Raw genomic sequence first — 22,354 nt, forward strand, 5'->3', positions numbered from 1 at the left:
ATGTAACTGCCATAAGTTTAGGTTTTCCATCCAACAAAAGCAACTTTTCAGGGTTTTGACAGTTTACTCAATAATACTGAAAAGGTCATTGGCCTATAGTACTATGGAAGGTCTGGGTTAGAATAGGTCTTCAGCAACCCATGCTTGCCATGAAAGGCGACTGTGCTTGTCTTAAGAGGTGACTAACAGGATCGGGTGGTCAGGCTCGCTGACTTGGTTGATGCATGTCATCATATCCCAGTTATGTGGATCGATGCTCATGATGTCAACCACTGGATTGACTGGATTATTTACAGACCGCCATCCATATAGCTGAAATATTTCTGAGTGCGGCTGAGAAAAGTTTGAGATGATGCAGATCTTAGGTTTTCCACATTGGGGAAACCCATGGTGCTGACAAACCTAGAAACATAATCAGAGCAAATCCCTGGCAGGCCAAGGGATGCAACTTTGCACAGCGAATTACAACTCACCTAAGACAACTTGGCCAGATGTAACTTTAAAACTTAGTATACAACACAAAGTCGACGTTCTAGTTTAAAAACTTCATGTATGAACCCCTGTGGAAGAAAACTAAGTACAGCGTTATGTTTTATTACTGGTGAAGACATTTGGGGAGGGGAGGGCCATGATACAAACCCAGCTTTGATCTACCCACGGGGTGATAACAACAGCTCAAGCCAAGAGAAGAGGGAGGTACTTGTGGGGAGGCTGAACAAGGGGAGGCACACCAAGCAATGACCCAGAAGGTCCATCAGAGCCCCAAGTTCTCTTTCAAATGGGCCCATTGTAGCGAGACTCCGGTATGTCAATGATAGGTGTGTTGAAGAGAGTTGGGGACTGTCCATTAAGGATCAGTGGCCCATAACAGAAGCCGGGTAGACTACAGTCTAGGCGAGGTGAGGAGTGTCTGTGGTGACACTACAGTGTTAGATTCTCAATATCCTGCACGTGTGCTACAGCTGCTTTCAGTCATCGTCGACCAATCAAGTCCCGCTATATTAAAACTTAACAGTACGCCACGTGCCCGCCACCACCTTGTACGCAGGCCAGGAACGTTTCGGCGAGCTTTGAGTGAATTATTATGCGCATGTCACATGAATCCGGGTTTATCAGATTAGCTGTTGTCACCAGCCCAAGTCCGAACAAATGAGGTTTAGGCTTGTGAAATGAGGTTTAGGCTTGTGAAATGAGGTTTAGTCTTGTATGTAATTTATTCCGGTTTGAACCTGGACATGCTGCGATGAGATTCGTGTTTCTGTTCATTGGATATTTTTCAACCTGAGTCGTAGTAATCCTTAGTTTTCAAAACCAATTTCCGGCGAAGCTTTGGATTTGATAGTCTGTTGCAATATTTGGCTAAATAAACATGGAGTTGTAATTGTTATGATAATTATGATTGTCCAGTTTCCAGGATGCCCTGTATAGAAGCATCCTCTCGCTGCATGGTGCTTACACGGACTAGCATACAGATCAGAGTGGGGATGTGTCTAATCCTGGCTTCAAAGAACTACCGTAACACATTTCCTGGGGCCGCCATAGTAGCTCTGAAACTCATTTTTGTTGTAAAGGAAGTCCTTGAAAGAATAAATCTTTGCTGTACTGGGGACTTACATTGGTTCACCTTCCTGAACTGGTATCATCAACGAGTCCTGGAGTACTCTGAGACTAACATGTAGTCCTTGGAATAAAGTTTTGTGTATAGGTAAATAAAAACAGTTCTGTAGTGTAATCTTTAGTATTAAGCACCCTTAAAGTCTCTAAATTTTCCTACAGCTGAAAGGGGATGAGTATAGGTTGCTAGAGCTGAGAAGGGGATGAGTATAGGTTGCTAGAGCTGAGAAGGGGATGCGTATAGGCTGCTAGAGCTGGGAAGGGGATGAGTATAGGCTGCAAGAGCTCAGAAGGGGATGGGTATAGGCTGCTAGAGCTGGGAAGGGGATGAGTATAGGCAGCTAGAGCTGGGAAGGGGATGAGTATAGGCTGCAAGAGCTGAGAAGAGGATGAGTATAGGCTGCTGAGAAGCATTCGAAAATGCAAGTGAGGTTATTGTTTTATTGAAGCTATGTTCTGGGGTCTGTAAGAGTGACTAGCTGAGGTTGAAATAAAAATGATTTATATTTCTCTCATGCTGCCACAGATTTGACATAAACAGAAAAGATGGCAACGCCCACATCAGTTGCATCCCGTGAACGATTCAGGGTCCAAGTCGGTCCCCAGCACTGAATGTAAGAACTGACTAAAATGAAGATCAGTTGGTGAAAAAGAGTTAGAACTTTATCAAAGTGTTCCTGAGCAGAGGGGGTTAAGATAGCTCAATGCAAGCATTCAGGATGGACATTTGTAGCCATCTCTATAAATTCTCAACATATTTTTCAAAAACTTGAATGTTGCTTTTTTTATGTTCATTTTCTTGAGTGTCGGCTTAATGTGAAAGGAAAGCCCACAGTGTCACAGGGGTAACCAACACAGGTATGGTGCTGACAGTGAGTGAGTGAGTGAGTGACTTAGCATTGCTACTTTATGGCAAACGCCCATGAACATGTTTTCAGCAACCCGTTCCTGCTGCAAAAGGCAACTATGCCTGTCGTAACAGGCGACTAACGGGATCAGGTGGACAGGCTCGCTGACTTGATTGATGCATGTCATCATTTTCCAATTTTGTAGATCAATGCTCATGATGTCAATCACTGGATTGTATGGTCCAGACTCGATTTTATTTTTTTACAGATAACACTTATATAGCTGGAATACTGGAATAATTAAACAACAAACAAAGCACCCAATTCAGCTAAAATATTCCTGGTTTAAAAAACAATATTTAAATCTGTAAGTTTATTTTTTCCTATCTTTAAGAACGCCTCACAGCTCTGTGTGACGTGATGGCCCAATTGGTTTCTATATTTCATCAACAAATCTTTCTCAAGAGCCAGGACTTCTAGTATCATAATTACATGAGCAGGAAATATTTATGTGGAAAAATACACAATGAAAGTAAACAAGAAACATGTGTTAGTGTCATGAAATACCAATATTCAGGAGAAAAGAAGGTAATTATCAAAATTGCATGACCCAAATCTTTTTATGAAAATATGACCATGAATCTCAAGTTACGCCAAGATTTTACACCAAATATGGACTTGTTTGCATAGCAGGACAAGTTGTTGAAATGGTAAGGCTGAATGGCCTCGAAGCGTGTTGGTCGTCCTCTGTCATACTCACTTGAGAGTCCTGGGGGTCTCCTTCTTCAACTTCCATGTTAAGAATGTGATACCGTAATTATTCTTTACATCTGAAGCGAAGAGAATTCACTCTTTTATCATGCAAAAGCATAACTATGCTGAACATTAAAACTTAGGGATCATGAATATTGTGTGGATATTTAAAAAAAAATTAAACAACAAAATATCCCCCAAAATATTTCTGATCCCCAACTTTTTTTGTACAGTAGAGAATCATCTCATCTGAATTGGGCTACTGGGAAACTCAAGAAACATTCAGACTTTTATGAATTAATTTTATATGTCTAGATATCATATTACCATATTCTATTCGACGTAATAAGCGCCCAGAGCGCTCTCAAAATAAGAAATAGGGGGCTTTTATTAGAATATTATTTTGGTGGAAAAAAAAACAGAGTTGGAAGATCATAAATTTCGTGGTTTATGCTGACAGCCTGAAATGTTTATATACGACAGATATATTTTTCCAGAATTTAATTGCCCATAATTAAGGGTGCATATAACACACGAGTGCGTATCATACACGAATAAATAAGTCCTGTGCACATTGACCAATCGGAAGGGGTGCTGATTGGGATTGTTCACTAGCCAATATATTTGCCAATATCTCCGTGGGTGCTTATTAGAGCGGGGCGCTTATTACGTTGAATACAGTATCTTAAATTTTTGATATGTGTGCAGAAGACTCACATTATTTTATTTCCAGATTTGGAACTACTCTTTTCCTTTTTTTAAATTTTAATGTCAAAATTATTTAGCGTTTGTATATTAAAAGTTTGCTTTGTTAGATTAATTAAAATTTCCTTTATTGGGATAATTACGATATGTAACTAACAGGCTTGAATTTATCAGCAGCTGTTTCAATAGTACACTGCAATAGCAAAACAGTGGTATTCAACACTCAGTTGATTTCAGTTTTCCATGATTCACACCTTTGAATGTTGAAGAGGTTATTTTGAAATATTTTTAAAAAAGGAGTGTTATGTTTATCAACATCCTGTACAGCGTTCGTGTTTTCACAGCCGTGCTCAACATCATTGGATGGAAATTCAAAGTTTGAAATATTTCAAGTGTTTTTTAACTTATGCAATTAATCGATGCGGTGGTCCATCTGCTTGAGAACAGTAACTGTCAGTTTTGCCATGACAGAAGTATTTGATTCAATGTAGTTTGTAATGGAGTACTAAGGAGGACCTGTTGATTCTACTTCCTGAATCAACACATTTAAGTGATTTCTTGGACCTAATCCATGTAATAGTTGATGAATAATTTCTCTAGAATTGTGTGTAATGACTTATAGTTGTGTCAGTTTTACATGTTAAAATACACATTCAGAAGGGCCAGTGAATTCCTGGCTCAGAATCAACAATACCTTGACGTTGTCGCCCTCTCCCCCCCTCCTCTCCCCCTCTCCTTCCCTTCCTTCTCTTCCCCCTCCTTTTCTTTCCCCCTCCTTCCTTCTCTTTCTCCTCTCCCCTCTTCCTTCCCTTCCTTCTTTTCTTTCCCCTCTCCCCTCTTCCTTCTCTTCCCCCTCTTCCTTCCCTTCTCTTTCCCCTCTCCCGTCTTCCTTCTCTTCCCCCTCTCCTCCCCTTCCTTCTCTTTCTCCTCTCCCCTCTCCTCCCCTTCCTTCTCTTTCCCCTCTCCCCTCTTTCTCCTCTCCTCCCCTTCCTTCTCTTTCCCCTCTCCCCTCTTTCTCCTCTCCCCTCTCCTTCCCTTCCTTCTCTTTCCCCCTCTCCCCTCTTCCTTTTCTTCCCCCTCTCCTTCCCTTCCTTCTCTTTCTCCTCTCCCCTCTCCTCCCCTTCCTTCTCTTTCCCCTCTCCCCTCTTCCTTCTCTTCCACCTCTCCTCCCCTTCCTTCTCTTTCTCCTCTCCCCTCTCCTCCCCTTCCTTCTCTTTCCCCTCTCCCCTCTTCCTTCTCTTCCCCCTCTCCTCCCCTTCCTTCTCTTTCTCCTCTCCCCTCTCCTCCCCTTCCTTCTCTTTCCCCTCTCCCCTCTTCCTTCTCTTCCCCCTCTCCTCCCCTTCCTTCTCTTTCTCCTCTCCCCTCTCCTCCCCTTCCTTCTCTTTCCCCTCTCCCCTCTTCCTTCTCTTCCCCCTCTCCTCCCCTTCCTTCTCTTTCTCCTCTCCCCTCTCCTCCCCTTCCTTCTCTTTCCCCTCTCCCCTCTTCCTTCTCTTCCCCCTCTCCTCCCCTTCCTTCTCTTTCCCCTCTCCCCTCTTCCTTCTCTTTCCCCTCTCCCCCCTTCCTCTCTCCTTCCCTTCCTTCTCTTTCCCCTCTCCCCCCCTTCCTCTCTCCTTCCCTTCCTTCTCTTCCCCTCCCTTTCCTTCTCTTTCTCCTCTCCCCTCTTCCTCCTCCTCCCTTCCTTCTCTTTCCCTCCCCTTCCTTCTCTTTCCCTCCCCTTCCTCCTCCCCTCTTCCTCCTCCTCCCTTCCTTCTCTTTCCCTCCCCTTCCTTCTCTTTCCCTCCCCTTCCTCCTCTCCCCTCTTCCTCCTCCTCCCTTCCTTCTCTTCCCCCTCTTCCTCCTCCCTTCCTTCTCTTCCCCCCTCTTCCTCCTCCTCCCTTCTCTTCCCCCTCTTCCTCCTCCTCCCTTCCTTCTCTTCCTCTCCCCCTCTCCTTCCCTTCCTTCTCTTTCCCCTCCTTTTCTTTCCCCCTCCTTCCTTCACTTTCTCCTCTCCCCTCTTCTTCCTCCTCTTCTCTTCTTCCTTTTCTCCCTCTTTCTCCTCTCCCCTCTTCCTCCTCCCTGCCGTCTCTTTCCATCCCCTTCCTTCTCTTCCCCTCCCCTTCCTTCTCTTTCTCCTCTCCCCTCTTCCTCCTCCTCTTCTCTTCTCCCTTCTCTTCCTCCTCTCCCCTCTTCCTCCTCCCTCCTCTTCTTCCTTCTCTTCTTCTTTATCTTCCTCCTTCGTCCTTCTCTTCTTCTTTCTACCCCATCCCCTCTTCCTCATGAGTGAGAGTGATAGAAGTGCTGTCTTTGTCTTTTCACAACTACATCCAATATATCAAATATATATAAAATATATGGAGAATGTTCGAGTTATTAAGATGGTAAATGAGTCATTTAAGCAGACTCAGTGTTATATTGGTACAGATTCTAGATCACTAACACTATTCACCTGGCAGCTGCTTGTTGTGTATACATGTAACAGGCACCTAGTAACTATAGCTTGACAATACATGTAATGTTTTCTACAAATCATAACGGGTTGAATGTACCGATAACTAGAACATGTCTGTAGAATGTAAAATTTCACAGCTTTTATAATTAGTTGTCCAACAATCAGCATTCACTATTTATATAAATCATGATAAATTGTTTAATTAAAAAATAAAATGTTCTTTTCTGTTATACTCTGTTTGTTTGTTGTTGAATGCCACAGTCAATATTCCAGCTATATGACAGCGATCTGTAAATAATCAAGTCTGGACCAGACAATCCAGTGATTGATATCATGAGCATCGATCTACATAACTTGGATATGATGGCATGCATCAACCAAGTCAGCGAGCCTGACCACCCGGTGCCGTTAGTTGCCTCTTATGAAAAGCATGGGTTGCTGAATACCAATTCTAACTTTGGATCTTCACAGGTGTGTCATACCATGGGAAGATCCTATGGTTCAAATAACAAACATAATTACATGACAATAAATGTTAAAATATTCAAACTTTAAAAAAAAACTAATTTCATACAATGAATTCATCTGAGCAAGCTTGCCCCTTTCAGTGACTAGGCATAAAGTTCCTTGTCACGAAGTGGTTAAGCAAGACCTTTACATCATCAAGGATATATTTAAGATATTTGAGCAAGTCGGCCCTGGCTTCACCTATGAGTGTGCGTGTCTCTTGTATGTCTTTTTGAAAGAATCTAGGTGTTGGGTGCTGTGAAGCGTAGAGATGGGGTGTGACCTTTCCTAGGCACATGATGTAGATAAAACACAGCATCGCCACGCGCCAAGCACTGACTCACCTGCCCCGAGACGATCCCAGCGCTCACGAGGTTGTGATAGAAGTGTGGTATAAGAGTGGGCTCGAAACGTGTAGGATTTGTCGATGAATAATTAATACTATTCAAACAAGCAGTCTTATCTGTATCTTTATCTTCCACACGAGTTGGACCGGACTATGGGCATTCGTTCAGGATCTTCAAATATTGCGTTAGCTTGCAGATCGAGATCTCTTGGCTCATAAAAAGACAGAATTCTTTACGTTGTGTGAAAAAAATGCCAGTGCCGCTGTTACTCAGCTCTGGTTTTCAGAGTTGAAATGTCACATTGTCAGCTGGTCTGTGGGTCTGTAAATACTTGGGAAATTCAGTCAACAGATTTCTGTTTGCTTAGGCTGAAAGCTGTAGGGCGTCTTGTTGTAATTATATGATGTTCACTAATGGTTGAGGACAAACTTGTTGTGTCAATATATATGGACAAAGGGTCACATGGCAAGGAATCTGTGTAAACTGAATAATTGCTTAGCTTGAGTTAATAAGTCTTCAGGAAAATATTCACGACAGTTTTAGTGTTGAGATTTGCTTTTCATGTTTATAAGGAGATTATTAAACCCATGCATGCTTGTAAGATGGGCCTAAAATGGGTATCCAAGACTTCTTTGTCTTCTTTTCATACCCCATGCTAGTAAGATAGGCCTAAAATAGGGTTTCAAGGGCAGCCTCTGACCCCAGTACCCAATGCTTGTAAGATGGGCCTAAAATTATGATTCAAGAGCACCCTCTGACCCAAGTACATCATGCTTGTAAGATGGGTGTAAAATTGGGATTCAATGGCAGCCTCCGACCCCAGTACCCCATGCTTGTAAGATGGGCCTAAAATGGGGATTCAATGGTGACCTCGGACCCCAGTACCCCATGCTTGTGAGATGGGCCTAAAATGGGGATTCAATGGCAGCCTCCGACCCCAGTACCCCATGCTTGTAAGATGGGCCAAAAAGGGGGATTCAAGGGCAGCCTCCGATACCAGTACCCCATGCTTGTGAGATGGGCCAAAAATGGGGATCCATGTGCAGCCTCCGACCCCAGTACCCCATGCTTGTGAGATGGGCCTAAAATGGGGATTCAAGGGCAGCCTCCGACCCCAGTACCCCACGCTTGTGAGATGGACCTAAAATGGGGATTCAAGGGCAGCCTCCGACCCCAGTACCCCATGCTTGTAAGATGGGCCTAAAATAGGGATTCAAGGGCAGCCTCCGACCCCAGTACCTCATGCTTGTGAGATAGGCCTAAAATGGGATTCAAGGGCAGCCTCTGACCACCAGTACCCCACGCTTGTGAGATGGACCTAAAATGGGGATTCAAGGGCAGCCTCCGACCCCAGTACCACATGCTTGTGAGATGGGCCTAAAATGGGTATTCAAGGGCAGCCTCTGACCCCAATGTTTTATTCACCATATGGGTACATGTGTCATGCCAATGTCTTACGTCCCCTTCCAAGATGGGATTATTGCAAAAAAGCAGCATAATACCCTTTCTCACTCACACAAAATATAGTGTCAGAGAAATTTGTATTACAGTCGTAAATATCAATCTGTCATTTTGTCCTTGTCAGTAAGGCCACACTTTTGTTCGGAGGTATGGATTTTTAGCCCACAATTCAAGTTGGTAGGTAAAAAGTATTCAGTTTCAAATATACATATATTTATAAATGAGTTGGCCTTTTTAGATTCATACCTATCTTGGTCAGCGGAATAAGAAATTACTGCTTTTCAATTATTATATTTTTCACATTTCAATGTTTGAGAGTCAGTGTATTCATGAACCTTAATTTTTGAAAGTCTGGCCCCCTAAATGAATGTAAACTCTGTGTTGACTGCACTTCCCTGTGCAGCAGGTGCCCCGACCTGGGACCAAGCTGTTACCAACACTTCCTTGTCTTGAGAGTTAAGGGGTGTTTTAGTAAGTATTATATTTCACTGTCACTTTGATACCCAAGAGTTAGAAACTTGAAAAGTGAAACTTTTTTATTTTAAAGGTGTAAAAATCAACACTAAAACATTGCTCACAATAATCTACATTCATATACATATTAATATTGTACGGTACTCAAAAGAAGTTAAACACCACCCAATTATTTCATAATCCCGTACTATAGTTAATCTGGTCCTGAACCTCTTTTGAGTGACTAGTATAGTATGATAGGTATAGTTAAATTATTTCAGGTATGATGAGGGGCGATGGACACAATTAAGATATCAACACCATGATGAAAAATTATGGCAAAGATTGAGTCAAACTTTAATTTTAATTGTCATTTGGAAAAAGTTGGATGAGAAAACAGTTTAAAGTGGAGTCCGTGTCCAGAACTCTCATAGTTGTGTAGTGTTTCTTTCATATTCACCATTCCTGACAATTTAAAGGGGTGCTTGGCTCTGGTTCAAGCCATTCAAATCTTCATTTTGCTACCTTCTAATTTTAATATGTATCTCAATCTAGCAAATATTTATTCCCTTCATTACTCAATGTTTCCAACATGGCACAAGGACTGTACCATCAAGAAATAAGTTAGAAAAGGGCACCAAGCCATGGAGCAATGTCTTCCTTTAATGTTCAAAGATTGACAGAAAGTTTGAAACACATTCCAATCATTTTATATCTATAAAGCTAGATATATTCCCAAGCTTGTGGTCCACTGTGAAATACAAACAATCCTTTAACAGAATTAATATGTTGTACAATTATTTTCTCCCCTGAATACATCAAATCACATAATAAATGTATCCTAGAAATGAAGTCGTAACAGCTAAGTCTTCTTTAAAACAGAAAAACCAGCTACAAATAGATTAAAATATTTCAGTGATTTGTCAGAGCTGATCTTTTAAGTTTTACAGTAATAATCAAAGGCTAAGATAACAACCTTGCTGCACCACCTGTTTAAATATCTCTTGTCGCTGATTGGCTGATTGCAGTCTAGCATGTAATTTGATTGGTTGATGTTATCAATAATGCAAGAGATGAGGTGACATTCTATCACAGATTTTTAACGCAGTTAGCAGGTGCTTGTAGTCATACTTCAGATTGTAAGGTAAATAAACACGGCCATCCTGTATGGCCCTTACTGGACTCAGTAACATAAAATATTCAGGGTTAGCGTGTGTTCTCATTATGAACAACTGAGTGGGTTTATTGAGAAGTTACGCCCAGATATTACAGTTGCTCCCAAAATTGGAAACATCCAGGGTACCGAAATATATTTATCATCTGAAAATTGTAAAAGAAAATTAATGTTTCTTGCTGATATGAGGGCAGTTATTGATGCTTATGTCCAGACGTTTTATGTGTATCCAATAGTGTTCACAAGGGATATGGTCATTTTATTGCTTTTTCCCTTGTAATTTCTCATGTCACTGCATTCCCTTTTGTTAAAAGGGAGCCCTGTTCAGTCATGTAGTTACCACAAAAGGCCAGCCTCTTTTTATTACGATGAAATCAGTTGGTGGAAAGAGATATAAAAAAATAATTAAACCAAAGCAGCTGCTAACAATTTGTTATTTTTTATATTCTGGATACAAAATACAAGAAAGAAACAAACAAACAGAATCTACAGTGCTACCAACTTGCGTAGATTGATGCTTATGATGTCAATCACTGATTATCTGGTCCAGACTCTATTATTTTTCTGACCGCCATCATATAGCTGGAATATTGCTGAGTGTGGCGTTAAACAACAAACAAACAAACGTAGTGAACATGTGTACAATGTTACCAGTAGGCACTAGTCAAAGTTGGTGTAATTAACTCAAGAGTATAACACACTCTGTGAAGCATGCCACGCAGGCCCAGTAGTGTCTGATCAAGTCTGATAATTCATAGAAACCTAAGATAAAAGTGTCCCTTTGAGACTTGTGAGACCAATCTGCCATCAAGGCTTCTATTCACCTAATTCTGTTAAACTGAAACCCCTTCCTGTGTATTATCCATTGGTAGATTTGACAGTGACATGTTGACAACGAGACGTCACCGCAGGTTCCCCACCTGCAAGGTGAACGGGTCTAATAATGGGCTTGATAAGCAATAAGACATCTCTTTCAGTTCCTACAAACAAATTGCCTTTGTATTACTCTCATCCAAGAAGAAAATAATGCACAATTTAGAGACGGGCGAGGAGACGTGCGCAAGCCCATTACAAGCTACCATCATTGGCCGTGCGGGGCCCGCATCATTGCCTGGCTTCAATATACAATGATATAATCATGTTTATGACCCATACTGTCGAGCTTTATTTAGGGCAGCACCTGTATGGAAATTAATAATACCATATTTCCTCAAAACTTGGCTGTACAAATTTATGAATATTTTCAATGGTTTCTCTGGCAGTTATTGTCAAGAGATTTGACAGAGGGTCGTATTGTGGTTTTATTGGTTGACCGCTTCTTTCATGTTGTTTGATACGAATATGATCATCAGTATTTCTGGTTAGGGGTTGTGTGTTGTAGTATAGAAACTGTTTTATGGCTGTGTGAGCGACACTTTTCTCTCATAATGTTTTACTTGCACTATAAAAAAGGCTGTGTTTTCCCTGATAAAAACCCTATCCAGTCTGAAGGAAGACTGGTGACAAAAACAATATTATACTGATTCGCCATATGAAATAGGTTGGAGCAAGCATGAGTGATAGGCTTTACTGAAAGAACTTTTCTATGCCTCAATACCTTAATTACTTCAAGGAAATCAGAGTTAAGACAGGTGTGATACAGGTGTGGTACAGGTTTGATACAGGTGTGATACAGGAATTGATACAAAAGATTTTTCCCCAACCTTCTTGTATGAGATCATCTCAAACAGTAACATAAAAAATATTTTTTTATATTTTTTTAAATATTACTTCTAATAAATAAATATTCAGTAGATAAATTATTAGTCATTAACAAAAACCTACCGGTACATGAATTTTGTTTTTGAATCGTGTAATCACGGGTCAGATTTGATGACTTGTTTGCGTGTTGTCATAAGCCTACAATATCAACCACTGGTTCTTTTGTCTAGACTTGATTATTTACAACAACAACAACAGTAATAATAATAATTTTATAACTGTCTTCGCCATGCTTGTGGTTATATGCACCAAATCCAAATGCTAAAGCATACTCAAAGCACTACATTATTACCCCGGTCAATGGATCAGTGTGCACTCGATTTTCATTCTCAGCTCCCTGGGGAGTATACTACCAAAGGCGCTAGAGTGAGTGAGTGAGGTCGTACGCAGTTTTTAGCAATATTGCAGCAATATCACGGCGGGGGACACCAGAAATGGGCTTCACACATTGTACTCATGTCGGGAATTGAACCCGGGTCTTCGGCGTGACGAGCTAACGCTTTAACCATTAGGCTACCCGACCACCCCCAAAGGCGCTAGAAGGATAACAGTCACATTCGACCAATCATTCTTCTCCCAGCTGATGCCTAGAGATCCAGGATGCATGATATGGTTAGACAGCCTGACTGCGACACACACAACCGATTGGAATCCACAAAGTGAAGACTGCAGCAACACTATGTATGTAGTCTGCGATTGGGTAAAAAAATCTGGTGGAAAGTTCAGTGTGTTCAAAAACATAGAAATGTGTGTGCTGTTTGTCTTTTTTGCACACTCAAATGGTTCTCTTTCTTCAGTAGGCCTGTTACCGCCAAGAGAAGTAATTACATTGTGCTTGGAGCACAGATTTATAACAAAATGATTGACAGCACATCGCCTAAGTGTTGGCTATACCAGGAACAGCGATGTTAATGTTGATAAGATAGAACAAATTGGGATAATTCACGGCTATAAAGTATATTATTTGCATAAACTATAAGAAGTTAGATGCCTGGAATGATGCAACAGCTGTTCATGTGTGCATCAGTGATAGGACTGAAGACGAAGCTGGCTGTATTACCATAGTTACAAGTTTAGGGTGAGTGAGTGAGTGAGTGTGGTTTTACGGCACTATTCCAGCAACGTTACGTCGGGGGACACCAGAAATGGGCTTCACACATTGTACCCATGTTGGGAAATCGAACCCAGGCCTTTGGCATGGTGAGCGAACACTTTAACAATTAGGCTACCCCAACAAGACTATAATGGACAAGACATGTGATGAACCCTTCTGTACTACACAAATGAAGTTAAAGAACACAGTCAACCAACGGCATACACTGCCACACAGTCAATAACACACACTTCCACACAGTCAGACAACAGCATACACTGCCACACAGTCAATAACACACACTTCCACACAGTCAGACAACGGCATACACTGCCACACAGTCAATAACACACACTTCCACACAGTCAGACAACGGCATACACTGCCACACAGTCAATAATACACACTTCCACACAGTCAGACAACGGCATACATTGACACACAATCAGACAGTCAGACAATGACACACACTGCCACGCGGTCAGACAATGGTATTCACTGCCACACAGTTAGACAATGACACACACTGCCACACAGCCAGACAATGACACACACTGCCACACAGCCAGACAATGACACACACTGCCACACAGCCAGACAATGACACACACTGCCACACAGTCAGACAATGGTATACACTGTCACACAGTCAGGAAATGGTGTACCCCAACACAGTCAGACAATGGTAAACACTGCCACACAGTCAGACAATGGTATACACTGCAACACAGTCAGACAATGGTATACACTGCAACACAGTCAGACAATGACATAAACTGCCACACAGTCAGACAATGGTATACACTGCAAGGCAGTCAGACAATGACATACACTAACACACAGTCAGTCGTTACTGAAATTCACTGCCCCGCAGTCAAACAATGATTGATGCTCTAAGTGCCAATTAAAGATACAGGATATGTCAGCTTATTTCTTTGTAAAGGTAGAGTTTATTACAGGAAGTACGTTACCTCCCTATATCTTCCATGTCTTTACTTAAACCCTCAACAACCTTGACACTATCATAATCTTTCACTCCTCTGTGGCAATAACCACCGATGTGTGCTGTGTCGCGTGCGAGCGCCGCTGCCGGGTGGCGCGTGTTGCTGCTATTGTTTACCTATATCTGCAGATGCGCGCACTGCACCTGTCGAATTTATCACTATGTGCATCTTGAGTGTGGTAATTGTTGTACTGCATATACAGCGGATGTCATAGAATGCTGATAAATAGTACATCTATACAAGTATGGTGATGAAGGGCTCCCCATTGTGCAGTGGGGGGTTGGCGGACATGGCTTTTGTGTCTCCAGACAGTTACGGTTCATGGCCATGCCCTCTTTTACTGTTTGATGTGGGTTTTATCTGAAGGATCTTTGATGTAATCTTGTGCTTTGAAAAAATATAAATTTCTTTTACAGCAGGGTGTGAAATATATTTAATTGTCCTCAGATTTAAATTTGAAACATGTTTTCCTGTCAAAATGATTGAAAGTTTTTTTCTGATATTCTGATAAGACTTTGGAGAAAGGGGAAAATTCCAGTCATTGCTTCAAGATTAAACAGACCTAACTCAGTTTGGTTTATCAAGGTGGACATCTTTCAAGACTTAGTTCAGATAGTTTCTCTGTCAGAATTTACAATTTTGCGGTTCTGATTTCCTTATCTGAATCATGTAGATACAAATTGCTTCACTTTAGAAGTACACAGTCCCTTTGCTGTCATTGTTCACGATCACATTGTCAGAGATTGCTTTTACAGCTAGGAGCAAGTGTTGTAGATGGCGCTTATCAGATTTTGAATGAAAATGCTGATAGTTAAACAGAGCTCAGGAGATTGGAACAGAGTAAGTTTGTGAGGAAATATACAACCAAATATACCACCAAAGATCAAATCTATTACCTCTTTTCACTTTAAATCCCGGGCTGCTATCAAAGGTTGCACCCTGTCAACAAAATGTCCCCATGCACTCAAGTTATTCGTGCAAGTTATTCGTGCGACAGAGCATCGAAGAAAAAAACCCAAACACAAACATATTTTTTAAGTAAAACATTTACAACTGTATGCTGTGCTGATGTTCTTCCCAGGTTACAGTATTGACAGGGTACATGAATTAGCATTGATTCGAAGGTTTCTCCGAGGGACACATAATACGCAGGGTCATATTATAGCCGTGATATACAGTAATGTGCTAGTAGTTGTATAGTTTAGATTTTGAGCCAGCCCTATAATTCTCTCATATGGCCCCACTCATTCTTCGACTTGAAAGCGATGGCCATGGGCTACTTTGAAGATTATCGCGTGTTCACTGGACTTGTGTCCCATTTATGCCTACTCTGCATTATGTCTGGATCGCACTTACAAGACAACTTGAAAATTGCGATGTTTTTACAGAAATACACATAAAGGCATCAATTAGAGGTATGCTACTGAATATAGTTACCCTTTCATAAAAGACTCTGAGGTGTTTTTATCATCTGTAATGGCAGGTTAATGGGGCCCTGAATATATAAGTTAGTCCATTTCAGGACATCTTCTCTGATGGGTGAAATCCTTCCTGCTGTTGTTCATCCACTGAGGAACCTCTTCTAGTGTATTTTTACAAACATCTCAAACATAATTTACTATCACATTCAGGCTGTAAGCAGCTTTCCTTCTGAATGTTTTTCACTCCATTTGTTTTTTCCAATAAAGATTTTATTACCTCAATCTGTTGGAAATATTTTAAATGATGTAAAACATTTTAGAACATAATTTCTATGATCGTGTTGATATTTGAAAAGGAAAGTTTTATTACATGTGAGCGTGAATGGGTTTGTTTGTCAATGTAGATCATTGGTTGAGTGTGTTGAAATGTCTTCACGTCAGCTGTTACTGGAATATTGTGTTTCTTTAGTGCTTTTGTAAAGGGTGTGATATTGTTAGGGGTAAAGATATGAGAAAGTTGTAAGGGGTGTGATATAGTGTGAGGGGTAAAGATAGGAGAAAGTTGTAAAGGGTGTGATATAGTGTGAGGGGTAAAGATAGGAGAAAGTTGTAAAGGGTGTGATATAGTGTGAGGGGTAAAGATAGGAGAAAGTTGTAAAGGGTGTGATATAGTGTGAGGGGTAAAGATAGGAGAAAGTTGTAAAGGGTGTGATATAGTGTGAGGGTAAAGATAGGAGAAAGTTGTAAAGGGTGTGATATAGTGTGAGGGGTAAAGATAGGAGAAAGTTGTAAAGGGTGTGATATAGTGTGAGGGGTAAAGATAGGAGAAAGTTGTAAAGGGTGTGATATAGTGTGAGGGGTAAAGATAGGAGAAAGTTGTAAAGGGTGTGATATAGTGTGAAGGGTAAAGATAGGAGAAAGTTGTAAAGGATGTGATATAGTGTGAGGGTAAAGATAGGAGAAAGTTGTAAAGGGTGTGATATAGTGTGAAGGGTAAAGATAGGAGAAAGTTGTAAAGGGTGTGATATAGTGTTAGGGGTAAAGATAGGAGAAAGTTGTAAAGGGTGTGATATAGTGTTAGGGGAAAAGATAGGAGAAAGTTGTAAAGGGTGTGATATAGTGTTAGCGGAAAAGATATGAGAAAGTTGTAAAGGGTGTGATATAGTGTTAGGGTGAGGTGAGGTGAAATTGGGTTTAACGTCGTGTCCAAGATTATAGCACTTATATAGCGACGTGCATGCACGTGTGTGTGTGTGTGTGGCTGCTTGTACTAGTCCGGACTGATGCTGCTTTATAGTGCTAGCACACTGAGATACCATGCCGCAGTTGAACATGAATACCCCACTCAGACACAGTATACTGACTCCGAGCCGACAAGTCCTTGTTTTAGTCCCTTAATACCGAGCGCCAGACAGGGTAACAACAAGTACCATCTTTTAACGTCTTTTGGTATGACGCGTAAAGATAGGAGAAAGTTGTAATGGGTATGATATAATGTGAGGGGTAAAGATAGGAGAAAGTTGTAAAGGATGTGATATAGTGTTAGGGGTAAAGATATGAGAAAGTTGTAAAGGGTGTGATATAGTGTTAGGGGGAAAGATAGGATAAAGTTGTAAAGGGTGTGATATAGTGTTAGGGGGAAAGATAGGAGAAAGTTGTAAAGGAAGGTCAATTTATATAAAAAAAATATTTTTAATAAGCTAAGATAAGTCATGACTTATAAGTTAACTGTCAAGATCTGGGTTAGAACTGCTTTCAGCAACCCATGCTTGTCATTAGAGGCATGTAACCACCTCGATGATCTAGTGGTAGAGCATCGGCCCGGAGAGCAGAAGGTCGGGGTTCGATGCCTGGTCATGTCATGTGTCATACCAAATGACATTTTAAGATGGTACTTGTTGTTACCCTTCCTTGTGCTCTGCATTAAGGGGCTAAGACACAAGCACACAGCACACACGTCTCTATTAGTACAATAATTATTTAAATCCACGTTAAACCCCATTTCACCTCACCCGACATAAGAGGCGACAGGGGCGACTAATGGGATCGGGTGGTGAAGCTCCCTGACTTGGTTGATGCATGTCATCATGTACCATTTGTGTAGATCGATGCTCATGATGTCAATCACTGAATTGTCTGATCCAGACTCATAGTTACAGACCCCCATCATATTGCTAGAATATGGCTGAGTGTTGCGTTAAACAACAAACGGTATAGGTCTCTAGCAACCCATGCTTGCTCTAAAAGGCGACTATGGTTGTCGTAAGAGGAGACTAACGGGATCAGGTGGTCAGGCTCGCTGACTTGGTTGATGCATGTCATCATATACCAATTGCGTGGATCAATGCTCATGATATCAATCACTGGATTGTCTTGTTCAGACTCAATTATTTACACAGACTGCTGTCATATAGCTGGAATATTGCTGAGTGCGGCGTTAAACAACAAACAAAACAAACAAATAAACAACAAACAAACAAGAATTAATAGTTGAGATTCCAGAATGAAGAATGTTTTGATTGTGAAAATATGTTTAATATAATTTTATCATTTGTGTTAAGTTAGTGAAATATGGAAGTGCAAAGTAAATACCAAAACGACTGAAAAGGATTCAAATGGTTGGGAACATCTAAACTTGATAAAAACAATTCACCTTGCAAGGACACAAGTGTTTACGTGACTGCAAACCCACAATATGCTCTGTTCCAGATGTGTCTTGCGGCATATTGAGTGAGTGAGTGACTTCCTTTATTTAGCTTTGCCTTAAACAAAAATTCAGGACGGTGGGGTAGCTTTGTGGTTAAAGTGTTCGCTCATCACGCCAAAAATCCAGGTTCCATTCCCCACATGGGTACTTTGTGTGAAGCCCATTTCTGGTGTCCCCCACCGTGATATTGCTGGAATATTGCTAAAAGCGGCGTAAAATCAAACTCACTCACTCACTTACGGCAAACGCCCAAGATGATCTAGGTTCAAATTTTAACAAAGTCTTTATAAACTATTTGTTCACTCACTCACAAACTCATCAATAATTGTGTTATATCAAGGCGTGTGAAAGGAGAGCCCACATGGTCTAAGGGGAAACCAAGCAGACAGGGTGCTGAAGGTGAGTGAGTGAGTGAGTGACTTGACCGTGCTCCTATATGGCAAACGCAGGGCGGTCGGGTAGCCTAGTGGTTAAAGCGTTCGCTCGTCACGCCAAAGACCCGGGTTCGATTCCCGACATGGGTACAATGTGTGAAGCCCATTTCTGATGTCACCCGCCATGATATTGCTGGAATATTGCTAAAAGCGGCGTAAAACATACTCACTCACTCACTCGTCACGCCGAAGACCCGGGTTCGATTCCCGACATGGGTACAATGTGTGAAGCCCATTTCTGGTGTCATCCGCCGTGATATTGCTGGAATATTGCTAAAAGCTTCGTAAAATCAAACTCACTCACTCACTTATGGCAAACGCCCAAGTAGATCTGGGTTCAAATTTTAACAAGTCTTTATAAACTATTTGTTCAACAATCTAAGAAATGTCAAGAAATAAAAGTCTCCTGTGAAGATATTGAACTAGATGTTGAAAAAAGATGGATATGATTGCTTTAAGTAAATGAGTTAATTCTCACTTCCTTTTCATTTCTAACAGTATTTTGTCTCATAAACCCCATTTGTCACCCATCTCCAACGGCACATTCTAACATCCACGCTGACAATGAAACACCTGTTCTGGCAAACGCACGGCCAAAGTTGCCAACTCGTAATTGTTCCAATTACAAGCTTACATAGTGTCATGTCGCCTGTGTGTGATTCCAATTTGCTGACATCAAACTGAGACTCCCCCTCGAGTCCATATTTGATTGGATGAAATTTATAACAAACGCCACTTGCACCTGCTGCATAAGCTGCTGTCACAGGCATTAAGCGACGCGTGTGCCAATTTGTGCAGTTATGTCAAATCCCATTAAAATAGTTTTTTTTGCGGGTCTGAGGGGCAGGTTATCTGTATATTTTATCACAAGGCTCTGTGGATGAAAGAAAAGGCCTGATCATCTTAAGGCTATATGTAATGCCTGAATAAATATTGTCTAGACACAAAAAATGGTTACTATTGTACAGTAGTCTAGAATATGATCTTGGGTGTTGTACGCGTACATAGACAAAGATGAAATAACTGGAGGATTTTGAAATCTTTTCTTTCTCTGTTTAACTAGCCTGAACTGACTCGTCCCCGCGAACTTGCATCATGTTATGTTGTCATTTAAAGCATCGTAATCGTTTATTATTTCAATATTTCTTCTGGAATCAATCTGTCCTTGAACATGATTTTCTTTTTTTGTATACCTGCTCAAATGTGGTATTATTTGTTCCCGGACCAGTAGATCTGTTTGCATTCCAGTTATCATTCTCAACTCCCTGGGGTGTTTACAACCCATGCTGCCTAGGTGACCTAGATTTTTAAATCCACCTTATATATCGGGTACCCAATCCCTGCTTGGGTGAACAGAGTCTGTGCTCTACCTCAGAGTCAGACAATGGGTTTATGATGTCATATAAAATCACCCACTCACTCAATCATAGGATGGCTCTCTCTCTCTTTTTCTCTCTCTCTTTCTTTTTTTCTCTCTCTTTCTCTCTCTCTCTTTCTCTCATTCTCTCTCACTCTTTCTTTTTCTCTCTTTTTCTCTCTCAATCTCTCCTGCTCACTCACTGACTCTCTCTTTCTCTCTCTCTCTCTCTCCCTCCCTCCCTCACTCTCTCTCTCTCTTTCTTGCTCACTCACTGACTCTCTCTCTCCTGCTCACTCACTCTCACTCTCTCTCCTCTCTCACTCACTGACTCTCTTGCTCACTCACTGACTCTCTCTCTCTCTCTCTCTCTCTCACCCTCTCCCTCACTCTCTCTCTCTCTCTCTCTCTCTCTCTCTCTCTCTCTCCTGTTCACTTACTGACTCTCACTGCCACACTAGCTGACTGACTGACTGACTGACTGACTGACTGACTCACCCACCCAGTGTTCACCCACCCAGTGAGAACCCATGTTCCTCGTCCTCCACCCTTATCCCCGTCACCTGCCTCCTCCTCAAGTGCCGACATTCCCATCCACAGATTGTATTGTTTATCAAGAGCCACTTTTTCTCTCTCTCTCTTTCTCTCTCTCTCATTCTCTCTCACTTTTATTTTCTCTTTTTTTCTCTCTCTCTCTCTCTCCTGCTCACTCACTGACTCTCTCTCTCTCTCTCTTTCTCTCTCTCTCTCTCCCTCACTCTCTCTCTCTCTCTTGCTCACTCACTGACTCTCTCTCTCTCTTGCTCTCTCACTGACTCTCTCTCTCTTTCTCTCTCTCTCTCTCTCCCTAACTCTCTCTCTCTTGCTCACTCACTGACTCTCTCTCTCTCTCCTGCTCACTCACTCTCACCCTCTCTCTCCTCTCTCACTCACTCACTGACTCTCACTCTCTCTTGCTCACTCACTGACTCTCTCTCTCTCTCTTTCTCTCTCTCTCTCTCCCTCACTCTCTCTTGCTCACTCACTGACTCTCTCTCTCTCTTTCTCTCTCTCTCTCCCTCACTCTCTCTCTCTCTCTTGCTCACTCACTGACTCTCTCTCTCTCTCTCCTGCTCACTCACTCTCACCCTCTCTCTCCTCTCTCACTCACTCACTGACTCTCACTCTCTCTTGCTCACTCACTGACTCTCTCTCTCTATCTTTCTCTCTCTCTCTCTCCCTCACTCTCTCTTGCTCACTCACTGACTCTCACTCTCTCACTGACTCTCTCTCTCTTTCTCTCTCTCTCTCCCTAACTCTCTCTCTCTTGCTCACTCACTGACTCTCTCTCTCTCTCTCCTGCTCACTCACTCTCACCCTCTCTCTCCTCTCTCACTCACTCACTGACTCTCACTCTCTCTTGCTCACTCACTGACTCTCTCTCTCTCTCTTTCTCTCTCTCTCTCTCCCTCACTCTCTCTTGCTCACTCACTGACTCTCTCTCTCTTTCTGTTCCTCCTTCACTCTCTCTTGCTCACTGACTCTCTCTCTCTCTCTCTCTCTCTCTCTCTCTCTCTCTTCTCTCTCCTGCTCACTCACTGACTCTCACTGCCACACTAGCTGACTGACTGACTGACTCACCCACCCAGTGTCACATGTTCCCCGTCCTCCACCCTTATCCCCGTCACCTGCCTCCTCCTCAAGTGCCGACATTCCCATCCACAGATTGTATTGTTTATCTAGAGCCACCTGCCGCCGGTATGGTCATGTGACCACATCTTTAATTTACTGCTCTTTCTGTCTCACAAAGCATGACGGTCAAACCGCCCTTACACTCTCAAGGAACATTATTCCTCATTCATGTTAAATATTCCCAGTCATTATCCAACTATTATTTTAGCTCACCTTACCAGTGATCTGTGTTTGCCTTGGATGCCTCAGCATGGAGTGTGCTCCAATGTGTTTGATTGGGTTAACTAAGCCATGTTTGCTGTGCCAACATTCTACAGTAGTGTCTTTGTTAAATGACAGGTCTTACTTGATGGGCTGTTGTCAAGTGATCTGTTTAACTTCATAATTGAAATGTCAGGACTGATGAAGGATATCTTATAAGGGAGTTCATTATTATTAGGTTGAAAAAAGAATATTTTTAAAATGTGAAGTTTACACAATATACGGCTTTTCCATTGGACGAGAGGTCGGTCACATGACTGCAAAATTATCGTTCATAAGTATATGAACGTTCATACGTTTTTCACGAGACTGTGTACTTGAAATGACGTAAACACTGACGGACTACTTCCACATT

General features: G+C 41.7%; 2 protein-coding genes across 2 annotated transcripts in view; one reads left to right on the top strand and one right to left on the bottom strand.

Moving 5' to 3' along the window:
• LOC139452022 (anaphase-promoting complex subunit 4-like) overlaps positions 1 to 22,354 on the top strand; it is a 171,673-nt gene that overhangs the window by 133,522 nt on the left and 15,797 nt on the right. The gene's annotated exons all lie outside the window — the stretch shown is intronic.
• On the bottom strand, positions 1,801 to 21,759 carry LOC139452927 (uncharacterized). The gene is made up of 5 exons (XM_071234548.1): positions 21,692 to 21,759; positions 5,082 to 6,113; positions 4,832 to 4,959; positions 3,223 to 3,260; positions 1,801 to 1,983 (listed from the first exon to the last, which is right to left on the bottom strand). Exons 1-5 carry the CDS (start codon positions 21,757 to 21,759, stop codon positions 1,801 to 1,803), a joined length of 1,449 nt encoding a protein of 482 aa, XP_071090649.1.

Source organism: Haliotis cracherodii, unplaced genomic scaffold, assembly GCF_022045235.1.
Source record: "Haliotis cracherodii isolate W230 unplaced genomic scaffold, xgHalCrac1.p SCAF_9, whole genome shotgun sequence".
Classification (NCBI taxonomy): domain Eukaryota; kingdom Metazoa; phylum Mollusca; class Gastropoda; order Lepetellida; family Haliotidae; genus Haliotis; species Haliotis cracherodii.

Coding starts and splice junctions, on each gene's coding strand:
- LOC139452927 (XM_071234548.1), bottom strand. CDS start 21,759: ATGTCGGCACTTGAGGAGGAGGCAGGTGACGGGGATAAGGGTGGAGGA. Junction 6,114..21,691: donor CGGGGAACATGTGACACTGG/GTGGGTGAGTCA, acceptor ATAAAGAAGAAG/AGAAGGAAGAAGAGGAGGGA. Junction 4,960..5,081: donor GAGAAGGAAGGGGAGGAGAG/GTGGAAGAGAAG, acceptor GGGAAAGAGAAG/GAAGGGAAGGAGAGGGGAGA.